Source organism: Microcebus murinus, chromosome 27 (assembly GCF_040939455.1).
Source record: "Microcebus murinus isolate Inina chromosome 27, M.murinus_Inina_mat1.0, whole genome shotgun sequence".
NCBI classification, from domain to species: domain Eukaryota; kingdom Metazoa; phylum Chordata; class Mammalia; order Primates; family Cheirogaleidae; genus Microcebus; species Microcebus murinus.
The window spans coordinates 12,981,159-12,999,462 of record NC_134130.1 but is presented as its reverse complement, the minus strand read 5'-3'; the positions used below and the strand labels follow the sequence as shown (position 1 = coordinate 12,999,462).

General features: G+C 34.9%; 1 protein-coding gene across 50 annotated transcripts in view; it reads left to right on the top strand.

Moving 5' to 3' along the window:
• Positions 1-18,304, top strand: part of ANK2 (ankyrin 2) — a 559,765-nt gene that overhangs the window by 423,781 nt on the left and 117,680 nt on the right. For 33 of the 50 annotated variants that reach the window (XM_075998052.1, XM_075998071.1, XM_075998065.1 and 30 more), the window contains 6 exons: positions 223-321; positions 3,763-3,948; positions 4,402-4,425; positions 7,456-7,554; positions 8,726-8,824; positions 15,733-15,831. In XM_075998052.1, the coding sequence (XP_075854167.1) occupies positions 223-321; positions 3,763-3,948; positions 4,402-4,425; positions 7,456-7,554; positions 8,726-8,824; positions 15,733-15,831 (606 nt within the window). The remainder of the gene's footprint in view (positions 1-222; positions 322-3,762; positions 3,949-4,401; positions 4,426-7,455; positions 7,555-8,725; positions 8,825-15,732; positions 15,832-18,304) is intronic. The other 17 variants (XM_075998068.1, XM_075998078.1, XM_075998073.1 and 14 more) reach the window with 1 other exon arrangement.

Here is an 18,304-nt window from a genome sequence, read left to right as displayed (position 1 = left end):
TCCTTTAGAAACTGTGTGTGGAACTTAGTTCACTGAAAATTTGTCTAGTTTTATAACAGTTAATATGTGTATGATTTCTTTAGTGTGAAGGAATGTTACATAGCTTCACCATTTCAAAGGTTTATTTCACAGTATTTGCTCTTTCCTTGTGTTGCATTCTTCTCTGGTTTGAACTTTGACAAATGGTTGAAAATGTCTTTTTTTATTATTGTTTGTTCTCAGAATGGCTTCACTCCTTTATACATGGCTGCCCAGGAGAACCACATTGAGGTTGTGAAATATTTGCTGGAAAATGGGGCAAATCAGAGCACGGCCACAGAGGTGAGACTGTCAGCCCTCAACTCTCGAGTTCTTTGATCGTAATGTCCATATGCTTTATACCCAGCCACAGTGGATCGCCATTGCTTTGTCCAAAATATGCTCGGAATGTTCATGTTACTAATATAATTTACTACCGTGCCATGAATGACTGTCCCAGGCTTGTGCACACAGTTCCGTGGGCTTATGCCTTTAGTTTGGATTCATGTCAATTTATTCTTAAATGAAATCGTACTTCTATCAATTTGCCATACTCTTCTAAGCCTTTAGGGAACTTTCTACCATTCAAAAATTAGATTACAGCAAATTGCCCCCATCTCTTTTCATCAATATTGTAGCTTTGTTAGGATCCAATACAAGGAACAATTTTTAACGGTGAGAAAGAATTCATGATTATGTATGTTAGCACAATTTCGTGAGGAATATGTCACTTAACAAGCTGTTCCTGTTGAGGCACAAATTATGACACATAGTTGCGTGACTGATTATGGCAACAACTGAATAGAAATAACAAAATCTTAAAATTCCTGACCTGAAGTGAAAGATGACAAGTAGATGCCTGAAACTATCTTGGTAATTTTTAATGCCTAATAATGGCTTCAATCTGGACAATTATGTCTTTGGGCAAAATAAACACAAACTCCCTTCTGGGCTGCATTGGAGAGAGAGGTCATTCAAATCTATTAAATTCCATTCTAGTCCCTTTGGGAGAGAATTTTTATGGAGCCAATTGCAATAACTTTCTGACAGCTTATTTTCACTAGTTAAAAAAAAAAAAAATCCCAAGAAATCAGGATTAATGAGACCTTGTCTCCTTCTTACGGCTAGAAACAACAACTGCCCAGTATGAAATGATTTCAAGTTCTGTGTTCAGCACATACAGATTTTACACTCTTGCCACATGGGTAACGTGTGATTTTTATGATTTGGGGGCCTTTTTTTCCTGAGACACCCATTCTTTTCATGAGTAACACATGAATATCTTCAGGCAGAGCTCGGTTAACAATATCTTTGCATCAAGACCTCTGAAAAATATACCAAATTAAGGAAACTTATATTTGTTTTATTTTATTTCCTTTAAGGCATAATCATTCATCAGATGAAATCTTTATCCTAGAGTTCTTCTGCTCACCAAATAGATTTAATGTTTCTGGTGTGTGATTTAGGAAAACTCAACTTGTTGGCATTCTCAGCTGTCTCATGGCTCTTTCTGTCTAGACCTCTGCGGCATTTCCATTTGGCTCCAAAAATAGTCCTCTATGTACATTGCATCTGTAGAGGCCATTTACACTGTGATCCTCAGAAAATTAAAGGCCTCTCTGATTTCCACACAGTTATGCGGCTTTTTCATGTTAATCATGTGGGATTTGGGGTCCTAGCTTAGATACACAATATACCTGTTCTTTGTATCATTTTAAAAAATAATTTAAATAACTAAAATTAATTTTTCATGATTGGAGATATATATATGTACGAACATATATAGATAAACTTATATATATTTATAAACATAATCGATTAAACTCTTACCACCAGCTCTAGTAATTACCAAGAGACACATTTATGGGCAAATTTTTGTACCTTTCCTTTCAGTGAGTGTATCATTCTGTTAAAAAAAAAAAAAAGAAATCCTTACAGGCTAAATGGTTGATTACCACTGGATATTCTGTCTGTGTTGTTTTGATAAATATCTTCTATACTCTCATGTGCACATGCTTGAACATCCCTAAAGAAGGCACTTACCCTGGACTGGGTTGGCAGCCCTCATTTGCAAAAATTAATTACTACTCAAGACATTATGACCACTTTAAAAATCAGATAATTATGAGATTATTTACTATGACAACGAAATTCATGTTTGCGAAGAAATACTTAAATTTTTAAAATTTCCTATAGTCATAGCAATTAGCACTGGTAAATAAATGGTGAAAAATGAAGCTACTGAACTGGAATATGGGTTTCCTTTTCATAGAGGTAGTTGAGGTACTTAAACAAGTCTTTCCAAATATTTAGGCTTCTCCCAGGAAGTCCAGATTAGAATGAAATTCATGCAATGGAGACCCAAAGTTAATTTTCTGAAAAGAGTTCTCTGTCCCTCCGCTACCATTTTTATACAGTATTTCTTTACTCTCTTCCTTCTTCCTAGATGTTTTCAAAATTAAAAGCTATAAACTTTTTTAATGAGGTTCTGGTCTGTAAGAAAATTCCTCATCTGTAAGAAAAAAAATAAGTTCTTACTTTAAGTATAAACTATCACAGTGTTGCAGGAGGTAATAAATTTAAATACGTATATGATAATGAGTCTGTGCTTTTCTCATTCACAGAGCATTTAATTTGTGCCAAAGTTCTAAATTCAGGCTACTGTTTTTCATCTTAAGACATTATATGCTTTACTCTTCCATTCTGTTATGTGTTCTGTTTGAAAGTCTGCAGTTAACTTTTAAAAATTATTATTGAAAAAATTTGAGTAGTTAGATTGTGGTAAATTACCTACGGTCTCTAGAATGCAGTCTTTAAATGTACCTTCCTATTGTACTCATGTTTGCCCTGTGTAAATGAAAACTGCTAACTTTGACACTTGTTTTCAAACTTTTGTGTATTAAGGGATTTTAGGTACCTAAACAGACCCTAAAACATTTATATTTTTTCTATTTATTTGTCACTTTTCCAGGAACTGTGTGAAAACACGGCTTTCCAAGCTTTCTAGCATAGTTATCTACCCTTAAGCTTCCTCTAACTTTGCATTATCTATGCTGTTGCTTTTTAAGCTTTCTCTTTTTAAGTTTAGAACTGAAAAGCTGATTTTTTAATATTACCTAGCCCATTGTAATTTTATATCTAAATGATCTAACTATAAAATTCAACTAAGTACAAAATTAATGAATTAACCTCATTTGCCAAAGAGTTTTAGATCATATTCTTTCTCAAACGTTCAAAATTGAATTGGTAATATCTCATTCCATACTCATTGGTTGTCATCTTCCCCTAACCAGTTCAGAACTATTTAGTAACCTTCATAGTCAATCACATATTTTATTCCCCTGTCTTGGTTACCGTATCTCTAATTCCTAGTCAGAGTTCCTCTCTGTTCTTTCCACCCTTCCCACTTTTCTGCTTTATATAAGCAAACATTACTTGTGGTTGGTTCTCACTTTTATTTTCCCATCATAACCATACATCTGAGCACATTCTGTCTGTAGTATGCTTTGTTAGGGGATGCAGATGTCTTTCAAAGTGTGTAGAATAGAAATTAGGAAAGCAGTCTGATTAAACTAATGCACAGTCGGACAAAGGACTGATTATAATCTGCTTCTAATCTTCATAGTAACTAACGTTTTATGCTTTGGCTTATTAATCTTAATCATTAGTGTAAGCATTTGCTTGGAGTGCAATCCTAAGCATCTGAAAGTTGATGGGAGATGTTTACTTCTTCCATTCTTCCAGGATGGCTTCACTCCTCTGGCCGTGGCCCTTCAGCAAGGACACAACCAGGCGGTGGCCATCCTCTTGGAGAATGACACCAAGGGGAAAGTGAGGCTGCCAGCTCTGCATATTGCAGCTAGGAAAGACGACACCAAGTCTGCCGCACTCCTGCTCCAGAACGACCACAACGCCGACGTGCAGTCGAAGGTAAAAGCCGGACGCCATTTGTGGAAAGGAACTCTCTGGCTGCCAGGTTCCTCCTGGGGGATGGAGAAGGAAGTAGGCCATGGTGATAATGCAAAATGACTTCCGGTCACGAAAAGAGATAAATTACTTTCAGAGGTATTTCAGAAAGAACGGGACTGTTTATTGGGTACAGTAACAACAACAACAACAAAATTAAATGTAAGGTCATTTTCTTTAAAAAGATGAGGTTCAGCTTTTTAGAAATCTGCTTCCTTTATTCTGTTGACAGGCATAAATAATAGAAACAGAATCAGAAAGATAACATTGTATCGTGTAGTGTTTTGGGACGTCTTTTCTGGGTAGAGTGCATTTTGGCCCGTTGGAACCGTAGACCCCATTTCGGTGAGCAGGTTGTTTCCTTAATTTTGCATTGTGTAATATCTTCCCTCTTTTTCTCACACAACACTGCTTCAGATGATGGTGAATAGGACAACAGAGGTACAGTATTGTGGTTATACCAAAATCTACCTTGCTTTTCTTTGTTTTAGTTGTTGCCCAATTAGAATAAATGCTCACTAATTCATACTAATGATTAGAAGGTCCATGAATGGGAAATTCATTTGGAAACTTTTCCCAGGATTTAGGCAAATTGATCATTCAAAAATACTTAATACCATATATATTTGAAGCATTATTTTTATCAGTGAAACTATTTAAATAGTTTGTTAGAATACAGCGTGAAATACTCTTCCTTGATGTATATTTTAAGGAGTGAGCTTTACTATTAACTTTTTGCCAAGGAGAGATACAATCTTATTTTCTTAGTAAGATTATAATTTTTTAAATAAGATATCTCAGGTTAGAGTTTAGGGAAGTGAAAATTAAGGCGGTTTCTCTGACACCATGTTTTGTCTTTTTGTCTGATTGCAGTCACCCTTTTTATTCCTGTATGCATTTTTCCTTTACCACACTGTATATAATCAATAATGATATTGAGCATATCATGAGCAAAGCAGTTGCTTTTTCTTGTAAGTCTTAAAATAACTTGTCTCAAAATCATATATTTTCCACATACCAAAATAAGTCACATCAATCAATAGAAACATTAAGTTCAGAAGCCTCTCCTCAAAGTGTGTGTGTGTGTGTGTGTGTGTGTGTGTGTGTGTGTGTGTGTGTGTTTAGTAGTCTCTCCTTGGCCATTGCTCCAAGAGAGAGAGTGACCCAAACATTATTGAAAGTATATTATAAAAATTGACCTGCACTCAAAGGTGAGTGACTAGGTAGGTTGCTTTTCCCTTTGCTGAGGAAATTCTTTAGACTAACATCTCATTTGATCACTGGGTTGTGGAATTTTGGGAGCTGCGGACCTTTGAGCATTCTTACTGAGTATTTACTGAGAATAATGGTATTTCTAAAACTATTATCTTGTCTATTAACACATTTACCCATGGGGACATCAATATGCTTGAATTATTGGTATCATTTCTTTTGTTTTTCCATATCTGTGTACCGAACCTAGATCAGTGACTCCCCTAACCCTCCCCAAAAAAGCCCAACTGCTTGATGAAATTATTCAAGACTGGAATTATACAGTTCCATACAGTTGTTATCTTAATTACTGATTTCCATATCTTTAATTGCTTAGATGCTTTTTGATGATTGTTTAAGATAACATTTTTGAAAGCAATATTGGCTCTAAACATTGATGAAAGCAGCAGTTTGGGTGGATTTGGACCCAGTTCTATATATTTCCTTGAAGACAGTAGAGTAAGAAGGAAAGCCCTTCTATAATCCTGTGGAACGGTGAACTGGTGAACTCTGCCTCCAACCTCCATAGCTAATCAGGGAGGAATTCCTCCGAGAGGGCTTCTACCAGCCTAGCATCATCTAAGATTCACAGCCGGAGGCATCATCATGTCTGATCAATGAGGCTATGTCAGACAATAAATTAGTTTATTTTTGCAAATGAGAAAAATAATGTTATTATATTTCAATAATTTGAAAATGATCCACCAACAGTCAATATGTTTTTCTGAAATTAAATTTTAACTTGAATAACAGACACACATTCAGGATATGTCTGGGTGACAGGAAACATCAAGGTAAAAATGAAAAAGAACTCAGTCAATTATTTCCTAAAATATCAAAATTTGATATTTTATAAAATAACAGCCAGATCATAGGCTGATTTTCCCCTTCATTTTGACATGAATATTGGGCATGATATGATGCAAAATAAAAATGTCCTGATCTGGGGGGGATTTGGATTGATATTTACTATTCTTACTTTGTGTTTTGCTCTCTACATCAGAAATTATTTGCTGATAGCACAGAGAAATTTTTATTACCTGAGGAATCTGAATGCTCATTTAGGGCATTTTAAAAATAAAGTCACCAAAACCTATATATCAAGCCTATAGACAAATAGTGGTTGTGATTTAGAAAATTATCTCTCAAAAATAATACAGTGCACATCTTGGTTCATTTCAAGTAAAAGAGAGCAGTGCAAAGTAACCTGAAAACTGTAGGATGTGATAGCCAATCCACAGTCTTTATTTTTCCCATAATCTTTTATTAAGTAATGAAAATTGCAAAGAGTAAGAAAAATTATCAGATAATACATATTTGTGTAGTTTAATAAGAAAAGAGGTAATAATAAGTGTCTATTGGGAAAATTGCAAAAATTTCCAACTAAATTTTCATCAGAAAAAGAAATAAGAGAAAATATGCTTTTCTTCTTTTGAATTTTCAGACATATTTTTCAACATTTTGAGAATAAATAGTTCTCTATTGCCCATAGAGTTGATTTAACCTGGTCGGTTCAATTACATTTTATTTTGTTGATAAAATTTGGTTTAATTAACATTCAAAATTAGATTAAGCTGAACTTTTTTCTTTATTTTATGTTCACATTCATGCCAACTATTTTGTTTAATTTTTGCTTTTTAATTCTTTTGTCATTATAACAATATAGTCTGACTAAACAGTTCTAAAAGAAGATAGAAATATCGTAACAGTGTAAATGATCTGGAATGAATTCTATATCCTGTGTAAGAATTTTTAAACAAATTTTCATAGTTCCAAGAATTAATGCTGACCAATGCTGTTTTCTAAAACAAATACAAAACAAATACACTGCTTTTGAATCTTTCTCTGAAAATAACATTTTTAATTCAAAATTATGTTAATCCTGTGGCTGAAACCTTTATGTTGTTGAATCATATTCTGTTTTCCTCTAATATGCTAAACCAACTCAATAAATATGGTTTTGCATAAACAACAAATCTCATAAATAGATGAATAAGGTAATTTAAAATAATGTTGGTAATAAATGCAGGATATTTATTTACCTCCTTATGTATTTAGTTATTTACCACCTTATAATACTCAGTCTTAAGGTCTTATTAAATCATTTATTATTGCTCATAAATTAGGTATGCAGTTACCATGTAACTTTCTTGACAAATGCAGTAACGGCAGCTTACAAAGGTGAAAGGTTACTGACTGTCATTTCTCTGCTTTCCATAGAGTGGTTTTACCCCATTGCACATAGCTGCACACTACGGAAATGTCAATGTGGCCACTCTTCTTCTCAACCGGGGTGCTGCTGTGGACTTCACAGCCAGGGTAAGGATGAAAATAGTTTCTCATTCTAGATACAGTAAATGAGTATTTTAAGAAAGTAGCAATGAGCACCAGTGGCTTCCATAAAGGTTTCATTTCTTTTTTTCTTCCCTGCATGTGTGCTGGCGATACTAGATTTTCCTCTTTGCTCTTTAAATCACAAGAGGTCATCGTGTAGCCCCTGTGGGAAATAAGAAGCTGTAAATTCACATGCACACGAATCATTTCCAACAGTTAAGGAGGGCATGAATTCCGACATCAGCATCAGCAGTTATATTTAAAGATCATGCTATGAATCATGAATGAGCAGCTTCAAGTCAATAAATAAACTGTTCAAATGTTAAGTACAAAATATGTGAGGGGTATGTCTTACAATGATTATTACAACTTGGCAGGAGATTTTTAATGAATTAAGCATTTGCTCATATGACGTTTTACTGAAATACACAAAAAGATGTCGCATTGTTAGATGCTTCATGGTATGCTTTTGTGGGAAATAATTCACTTACATGAAAATTATACTTACTGTAAACCAGTGAATGAAAAATTTGAATATGCAAAATTTTATGACACACAGAAAATCAGGTACATATCCCTGCCATCATGATGACCTACAATAGCCTATAAAATAAATAAGTACGATTTTTATGTATGATGCTTTTGTCCTAAGAAGTCTTCTGCACTGAAACTGTGTGTTGTGCTATATTCAAGCTGTTTATCCTACTGAATTATTCTGCAGATGTTTTTAAGAATCATTTTTCTATTGAGTATTGATATGTATATCTGTATTCTATTTTTAAGCATATGGGACTTTGAGATTCCAGACTCTTTAAGTGCATGGATGTTATAGAAAGACTTTACAGTAGAGCTCTATCTTAGGTAGAATTTGAATTTTTGTTTCTACGACACAAAATTGCCCCCTTTGTCTCCTGACTATAATGTATACATTCAATCCATATGTTGTAGTTATTGACTAACTTAACTATGCAGTTCCATTCCGTTTTTCACTCTCTAACTATAGTGCTTTGTGGTTTGTGTGCTTCTCTGTTCCGTAAAAATTGAAGACATTAAAATTGTAGAAACTATGCATCAAGTTACCACATATGTCACAACGCAATCGCCATCATGCCCTGTCATAGCCAACATGCTCTTGTTTGGTCTTTCTGTGGTGTAGAATGGAATCACTCCTCTGCATGTGGCTTCCAAAAGAGGAAACACGAACATGGTCAAGCTTTTACTGGATCGAGGCGGTCAGATTGATGCCAAAACTAGGGTGAGTGTCTCTGTTCCTTCAATTTCCTACCATTGTTATTTCTTTCAATCCTCTTAGCAGGCACCTTAAAACACCAGTCTGTAAAGATAAGCAACGTGTTTTTATGAATTTGATTTAAATTTAATACAACATTTAAAGGTTTCATATCATGAAGTGAAATTAATATTTTCTTATAAGTGCCTGGAGAAACAGAATGCTGGCCACTTGATAAGAGTTTTTCAAAGTTTTATTTATTGATTTTCTGGGATCAAAGATCAAAGACTGGATTTACACGTCTCTCTTTTGGGCATTCATAAATATCAAGAGTCTGAACTCATTAGCAGGCATTAAGTTATGAGAGTGTAGTTTCTGTATAAAATATTTTCATACATACTGAAATTATTTTTGCTTCTGTTTAATTCCTAATTCGTTTTTCTTTTAAGTGGTTTTTTGTGATACTGACCTGAGCAGGACCTGTTTATGAAAAAAAGTTAGTATATTGTACCTTTATGAATGTCATCTTGGTAAAAATGGTGCCCTTCATTCATTTCAGACTCGTCAAGCAAAAAATCATTTTGAGTTTTTGATGCACTCTCAATAGATAGATAATAATGTAAGCATTAGAGACCAACTGTTAAAAGTGTAGACTCTGAAGGCAAATTGCCTGATTTCAAATCTTACTTCTACCATTTACAAAGTTGTATGTTGACGGTTTACTTACCTTCTCTGAGTTTAGGCTATTAATAATACCTACCTCAAAAGGTTGTGTGAGAATTAACTCTTAACTATATTATTTACTTTTTTAAAAAAAAATAAAAGTGGAGTGGGTAAATTACTTAGTTACTCATAATTTCTGATAATATTACTGACATTATATAGTATGCAGTTGTTTGCTTAAACATATAACAAATACTTAAATATTGTCTATCTAGAATAGATTTGGTTAATTACTGACTTCAGCAAAGCTTCAGACATTCCTATAATATAAAAATGTCAAAATATGTGATTAAAAAGTCTATGAAAGATGGTGGATAGAACGTGTTCCTTGTAGCATTTTGTCTTCACTTCATTAAATTCTGGGACTTCATGCTCTCATAGTCCAAGCAATCAGGATCAAATCTAGTTCCTTTGCAAATCTTGAGGTTAGCAAAAAAAAATTTTTTAATAAATATTATCATCTTTAAGCTTCTAGAATCTACACCAATCCCAGGGTAAATTTTGGTTTTTATTCACCTCAGGAAACCTTGCTTTCTTAATCTTGTTTCTCTAAGACATTTGGTCCATGGTGGCTGTGTGTCACATTATGCAGGAGTTCTGGAGTGGTTTTCTGTATCTGTCAAGATCTTTGTTGTGGTGTCCAGAGTCTTCGTTGTGTTGTCCAGAGTTTTATATGGTTTCTACCCTTTGCTTTGCTGGCATGCTTTTTCCTTTACTATCCTGTGAATATGCAGAATTTGGAACAGTATGCAACATGCCACAAGCTTTACTTACTTGTCCTTTATACTTAAAGGAAAGAGTGTTTGCATATTGCTATATTTCTAACATCATTACTAATATTACTAACATAATGTCACCTATCTAGTATACTCTACTAACAGGATTTCTCCCCTTATATTGACCCTTTTGTTTCTATTGAAACTCTAATAATAGAGATTATCAATGGAAAGAAAACAGTTTGTAAATGCAAAAGATTTTTATCTTGCCCAAAGTCTTTTTTTTTTTTTTTGAGACAGACTCTCACTCTGTTGCCGGGGCTAGAGTGCCGTGTCATAAGCCTAGTTCACAGCAACCTCAAACTCCTGGACTCAAGCAATCCTTCTGTCTCAGTCTCCCAAGTAGCTGGGACTACAGGCATGCACCACCATGCCTGGATAATTTTTTCTATATATTTTTAGTTGGCCAATTAATTTATTTCTATTTTTAGTAGAGATAGGGTCTCACTCTTGCTCAGGCTGGTTTCAAAATCCTGACCTTGAGCGATCCTCCCACCTTGGCCTCCCAGAGTGCTAGGATTACAGGTGTGAGCCACCGTGCCTGGCCTTTGCCCAAAGTCTTTTGTACCTTGCTTTTGTTAATGCTTTTCTGGAGTAGGCATTCATTATTGAGGCATTTGATTTTGTTATTATTGATCATCATAATATTTACTTAGTTCTTTAAAAGATGCTCTAATTTGCATGGTTTGCATACATTTGCAAATACAATTAAAAAGTCTAACATCAGTTAGGCAGTGTGTTTTCACAAAAGAGTATGAAAATATGGAAAAATGGATTTTTCTTAAGCTAGCTCTGTAATTAGTTAATTGTCCTTGAGCAAGTTAACAATTGAATGTAATCTGTGGTTTCTTCTTCTATGAAGGGAATATTTGGACCATATTTTATCCAGGCTAGCCTTTAGATACAGCAAATAAATTGAATTTCATTCAAGTATTTAAAAAGAAAAAATAGATTTTCTAATAATGTACATTGTGTGGACATTCTGCTCATTCATTCCTTAAATGAATAATTGTTGAGTTCCTACTTGGTGCCCTGAACACTGAAGATACAACAGTTAATGAGACAGACTAGGTCTCTAGACTCACAGAGACCCAAGTCAACAGTTGCCAAGGGATTAGGTTAGCAGCGTGCTGGTAGAAGTTTAATAATAGGTTCTCAAACAAAACAAAACACCACCAAACAAAACACCTTGATTTGTGGCTTTGCCTCTGCTGATTTCCGTGGTGTAAAATATTTCCACCATGATTTAGAGCCTATACCAACATGGTATAGCTAAATGCGGAATTGGGAAGAGATGTGCAACAGTGGCTCTCCTTAGTGCATGGGACCTGGCTCCAGCATACCCCAGGATTAGGTAAAATAGTGAATGACAGCACTGAGCTTCCCCTCCCTCCATAAGTTAAAATACTCTTTCGTTTCTCGGTAGTAGGATTTTAAAAGCATTGCTAGGTTCTTTCCATTCTGGTTATTGCTAAAAGAACTATATCCCTCTTACCAAAAGCAAAATTAAGCAAGAGGTAAATACTGAAATCAAGGGCTGGAATTGGGAGGCCAATTCTGGAGCTATTATCTTTGATTTACTAAAACAAAAGAATATGGTTTACTTCTTAAATACTTTCCCCCTTTGAAAATATATTTAAAAATAGAAAAATGTTTAATTTGCCTTTGACTGCACTTTTAGATAATATAATAGAGCTTTTATCTATGGAATTTAAAAAATGGGTATTATTCTTTCTGTCATAAAGTTCTCGATTTCCCCTAGCAATCAATTTAACCACAAATATTCTAAATTTAGTATAGTCTGTCAAGAACTTTCTCTTGATCTTCTCATTATTTTTTCTCATTTACAAGGTTTTCATTATCTGGAAAAAAACAAGATCTATAGAGGCTTTCCTGTAACTAAAACACAAATCTTACCCCTAGTTTCTACCCCACTCTCACTACCATTTTGACAGTCATTGAAATATTTTGCATCTGGTTGACATTCTCATTATTGACTGACTAGGATCTAGTATGAAATGCTGAGGCATTTTCACCAGAACCCTGGTATCTGTAAAACCTCATTTTAATGTTAAAACACAAATTTTATAGCTAGTTAGAATGAAATTATTAATTCAGGCTTTATTAAGGGCATTTTTCTTTTCTGTTTTTAGGCTTATTTATTATTTAAATGTGGGGATACCCCATATAAAGATTATGTTTAAAATATTAAAATACATATTTCAATGCAAACAATAAAAGTATACAAAAAAATTAAAGGATGATGAACAAAAAACAACATATCAGAAATGAGGATCACTCTTGCGACTTGTTATTAGATGTAATAATTAAAGTAATAACAATAATGGCTACCAACTGTCATATGCTTATGGTATTCTGGGCACCCTACTAAGTACTTTGCAAATATTCCCTTATTCCATCTTCCTAACAACTTGTGAAGTATATAGTATTTTCTTGCTGAGAAAATATGGAGGTCTTTATTTGAGAAATGGGACTTACCAAAGGGAAAAATGGATTTCAGCAGAGTTATGGAACTTGAGCTAGGGTGCGTGGCTGGGTAATTAGCAGAGCCTGTGTTAATATACAGACTTCAGGATATATCACTGGAATGATGATCTAAGCAGAGAGTGAGAAAAGGGAAACTTAGAGAAAGAAATGAGTGTAAGAAGCTAATGTTGTGGGTTACCGGTAGATAAATGGTGTCCCTCTAACATCTGTTGACCTCTCTTTTTCAGAATTCTCCACATCAGAGTGGATGAACTGATGCTAGTGTAGAAAAAAGAGAACCCAAGGAGGTTCTCTGGAGGAGGAAAAAAAAACATAACGTTCAAACACAGGCTCAGGAATTTAAGTTTAAAAAGTCCTGGAATACAAAACTTTGCTAAGAATGTTTTGGCATTCACTTAATACTATACTTTGTAGAAAGATATTCAAAATCTAGTCAGATTTAGCCTGCTGGGCAACTTGAATTGGATATCATCATTCACACATCTCTTATAAAGGCAGATACATTGCATCATTAAATATAAGATGTAGAACTAATTTAATACTTATTGTTCCTTGCTGTTCTTGTGGGTATATTAAATGTTCTCCATAATGTTCCTATTGTTACTCTGAGAGTATTTTGGAGGTTTCAAAGTGATTATACAAGGACTATTTCATGTAATTTGTAAAAAACTATACACCACCTTTTCTGAAAATGATGTGGGGCAGCATCCCCTCCGTCCCTTTTAGACAAAGCTGTAAGTTAAATAGGGCAAGAGAAATCACCCCCATTTTGTGTGTCACAAAGCTGAGCCCCAGAGAGTCACCGTGGTGGCTGATCTGAGGCTCAGCCCAGAGTTCCGTGACTTCAGAGTCCATAGGCTGAGCCATTGCAGGTGATGTCTCCATTCACAGGGTGGGATTTCTCAAACCCTAGGTCTTGACGAAGCATCCAGAATATGTTGGAGAAATCAGCTCTGTCCACTTGTTATATAACTTAAACAGCAACTAATGCTCTGTAGTTCCACCCCGGATACTGCTCTCAAGATACAAAAGTGTCATTCCTTTCATCACTTTGCCAACACAATTTCTTAGGCTCCCATCTGGCAAACTTTAAAATAATGTGGCATCTCAACTACAGTAGTTAAATACTATTTTTTTTCTGGAAAGGCAGTCTTTTCATGTTAATTTTCAGATACCCAAAACTGCAAGGTTTTGAGTTTTGAGATACTTAATATTAGTATCTTAATATTAAGATACTCAGTATCTTAATATTAGCTAAACAGATTTAACAAAGCAAAGAATCATTATCAGTCAAGGCCCTAGCCAAAAACAGATGGCACACTCAAATTTGGTAATTTGATTAGAGATTACAAAAGGTTGTGTTTATACTATTGTGCATAGACTCTTGGGAAGGTACAAGGGACAGTGGCAGTGTTTCAGGGCTAGAAACTGCAGGGCTCGTTATCAACATAGACCTGAAAGGGGAGAAGTAGAGGAAGCTCCTAGAACTTCAAACGGAAGAACTCTGAGGAAAGGCTGCACTGGGAGGAGTGTCACCTTTGATAAGGACACACAGCCACGTTTGGGAGATCCCTCAGAGAGTCCCTTCCCATTGGCCAAACCCTACTAGAAGCCAGAGGGCAAGGCAGCCCACCCACCGATGCCCCTTAGAGTGGCCAGTCTGTAGGGACACAGAGCAGGGAAGAGGAGGCTTAGAGCATGAATCTGGAGGCACAAACGGAAGGCATAGAAATCCCAACACCTTGGACCAGAAAGAGTGTTGTAAGAGTCAGAGGAATTACTTTTATTAGCAGGAAAGCATAACCTAGAGAGAGTGTCCTGGAAACAGAGACACAAAAGATTGGCCATTAGAGTTCTGGATCAACCAGAAGCTTCTGAAATCCTCACAACTGCCTCTCCATCCATCATTTTCTCTGATTGCTACGCGCCTGCTCCACATCTCTCATTGTGACAATCTATTTTTTTTTCCCTAAGCCTCAAATCACCACTTAATTTAAGTACTCGAGATTTCATTTTCTCTCTCACTTCTTGCCTGTTGTTACTTACATTCTGCCTTGTATTTCCCAGCTACTCTGCTTTTTTGATCATGCCACCTTACAGAGACATAAAATATAAAAGACAGCACTTGGGGATTGCTCTGGAATCAGTAACTACCCCAGAAACACTAATTAAGGTCAGAGAGTTTTATAAAGAACGTAACACATAGTTGTGCCGTATGGTATTTGGCACAGTTATAATCCCATGTATTAATAATGAATTTCATCTCTGGGAAATGATTATGTAATTTGTCAAATGTTGAAATATATGTGTGGAAATTTTTAAAAGAATATGAAAAAACAATGCTTCTCTTTTACAAGCATCAGGGAGTATTTTTGGAGAATTTATGAAAGGACTGACCATTCAAGAGAGAATGTATATTGATGAATCACACTAAGAAGGATTTTTAGGTGAAGAGTGTGTTAGAACAACCAAAATGAAAATGCTATAACCTAATATAATCCCTGAAAGTGGTCCTGGTGAGGAGGGCTTTAAAGTTCAAAAAATGCCACATACTCTGTTTTTTCCATCTTCTTGAATATGCAAACACAAGACCAGGAGCCAGTTTCATTCCAGTGAATGGGAATCTCTCCTGTCTCGGTTTTCTTCTCTCTCTCTCTCTCTCTCTCTCTCTCTCTCTCTCTCTCTCTCTCTCTCTCTGCCTCCCCCTCTCTCCCTCTCCCTCCCTCCCCCCCATCAAGATCTCTTTCCAACTTGTTTTCTGTTTCACTCATCTTCCTTTCTATCATTTAACTAATTGCAGTTCTATTACTTATTTATTGAGTCATCAGCCTTGAGCTCAGGAAACTCCCTCTTTATGGTTGCAATAGATGCAATTTTGGTTTAAAAAAAAGGTGAACTTGGGTGTAATTCTTTAATTTTTTTCGGCAGGATGGGCTGACCCCACTTCATTGCGCTGCCAGGAGTGGGCATGACCAAGTGGTGGAACTTCTGTTGGAAAGGGGTGCCCCCTTGCTGGCGAGGACTAAGGTGAGCCATTATGGGTAAGACGGGATCCAAAGGCCTCTTTGAGTCACTTTTTTGATAATCTGTATTCTTCTTGAAATCAAAGCATCAGCCAGGCACTTTCTAGTTATTCAATATTTGTGTGCCAGGAATAGGAATATATCAAACTTTAAAATTATTAAAATTAACAAGTATAGGCATTAAGATTGTCAACGTAAAAATAAAAAGTGTAGAGACAAATCTGTAAATTTAATGTTTTATTTGGGAAGAATTTGGGAAGAAATTGCAATTTGGGGCATACACTCAGACCCGGTGGTCTTGAGTGTATCCAAAGAACAAAGAGAAGGTTAAAGGTTAGAAGGATATGGACAAGGAGAAATGTTACATATTGCTCTTTGAGAAAGTTCATTAGCAGTAGTAAGGGTTTGGGGAAGTGATGGGCAATGGCGGTAGGTAAAATCAGTTCTAGAGTTGTAGCAAGTTATCTCAAAAACTGTAGATAAAGCTGGTTTCATGTTTTATAATAAGCAGTTTCATCTGTCAGGCTTGCAGAGAATTATATTCTTGGAGCCATGTTTTGTACCCTGGGTGATTTTTCCCCCTGGCTTCTTGACTTTATTTTGGCTGGGTATGACAAGAATAACTCTATTCCTGTGATCAACTTTCACAAGATGTATTGACTATCTACCTTCAAAATCTTTCTATATTTTGACCTACTCTTCTTAATGAAGATGGAAATTTGAATTCATCTGTAGTTTTACACAAATCAGAATATTGCTCTTATTTTATGTCTAGATTTGTATTATTCTCCAAGATGAAAATATATACAAAATATATACAAAATTATCTTTTATAAATATATACAAAATTATCTTATAAAATACACATAAAATTATAAAATGTATAATTTTACAAATATATAAATATATACAAAATATATAATATATATAAAATAAATACAAAATATATACAAATATATACAAAATATATGCAAAATTATCTTTTAAAGCAGCACAATGAGCAACACAAGATAAATCCTTTAGCTCATCCGATCTTTATCTCTTAGGAGACATTACTAGTAAAAACACTTACTCTAACAGTGGCATTGGTTGATTAAATTTGGGAGTAGTAGAGGTGATATGGAAAGTATGAGTTACAATAGATCCCCTACAAAGAACCATTAAACAAGCATAATGTTCTTTATGGCATAGTATGTCCAACAATTTTTGTCTCATTTTATCAATATGCTAAACACTGGGGGAAGCACTTTTCCATATAAATAAAAAACCACATGGTGAGTTGGTTTATTGAAGATTTTTTATAATGTTTATTTTAAGTGCTTTATTATTGGGTAGTTCTCCATTATCTAGCCCGACTCTGGGTTATCAGAAAATATCGTGAGACACAAATTGAAGATAGTTACACAAAGCTATTTAATGTGATATGCAGAAATCCCGGGATTCTTAAATACAACAAAAATTTAGACTAAGGGCATTTCATACATATTCTCTTTATTCATCCCCATCTGCCATCCCCAAAACAGGTTTGGTATCAACAGATTGCTGTTACTAGGGTAAGCTGAAGAAACCAAAGCAGCTGGCATAAGCAGATATTTTTCAATTTATATATTTTAATTGAATATCTAATTGAAGTCATTTGGAGCAAAACTAACCCATATATTTAAAATACGTGTAGAATAAACTTCATCTTTAAATCTGTGCCCCACAGGCCATAAAAAGATGGCCTCAATTCAGAAATATATAAAAAAGAGAAATAAATCATCTACATTATTTTCATTCTTATAGCTCTATTGTGCATGTTGTATTGATCTCTTTAAAATGCAAATTTTGAGCTGGGTAATACAGAGATAATTGTGCAAAGTTTTGACGAAGAAACAAGTTGAACTTTAAATGGAAATAACAAAATTTCAGAGCAATCATGTTACAACCAATAAAAAACCTACATCAAATTGAAAATAGGCAGATATGATTTATAAACCATAAAATAATCTTGTCTATGGAGCTTGCCTGTGACTGTCATATCACTAATGAAGACCATGTATTACCTAGGTGGATTTTGTAAAGTGGTCTTCTTGTAAAATCGAGTATATTCAGATGTAAGGATCCAGGATAAAGTGTCTTCGACTGCGTGATAGTATTCATTTATTCTGCATCCAACTAGCATATAGTATTAAGTGGAGACAATGTGCTAGGCAGGTGTTCTAGTCATTAAGGCACCATTAAGATGAATAATACATGTTCCATATCTTCAAGAAGCTCAGAATTGAATGGACGAGATCAGCAAGGAGATAATTATAAAATTGTATAATTATCATTATTGTCTGTGTAGGGTAAGGACCACGAGGAAGAGGAGCTTATCAGGTTAGAGTGAGGTGGTACCACTCTCCTGGGAGTGGAATAGGCACCTGATGGAGACTATTCTCCCTTCCCTTCCATAAAACTCCTCATTTTGAATCACCCATTATTCTTCCTCTTAG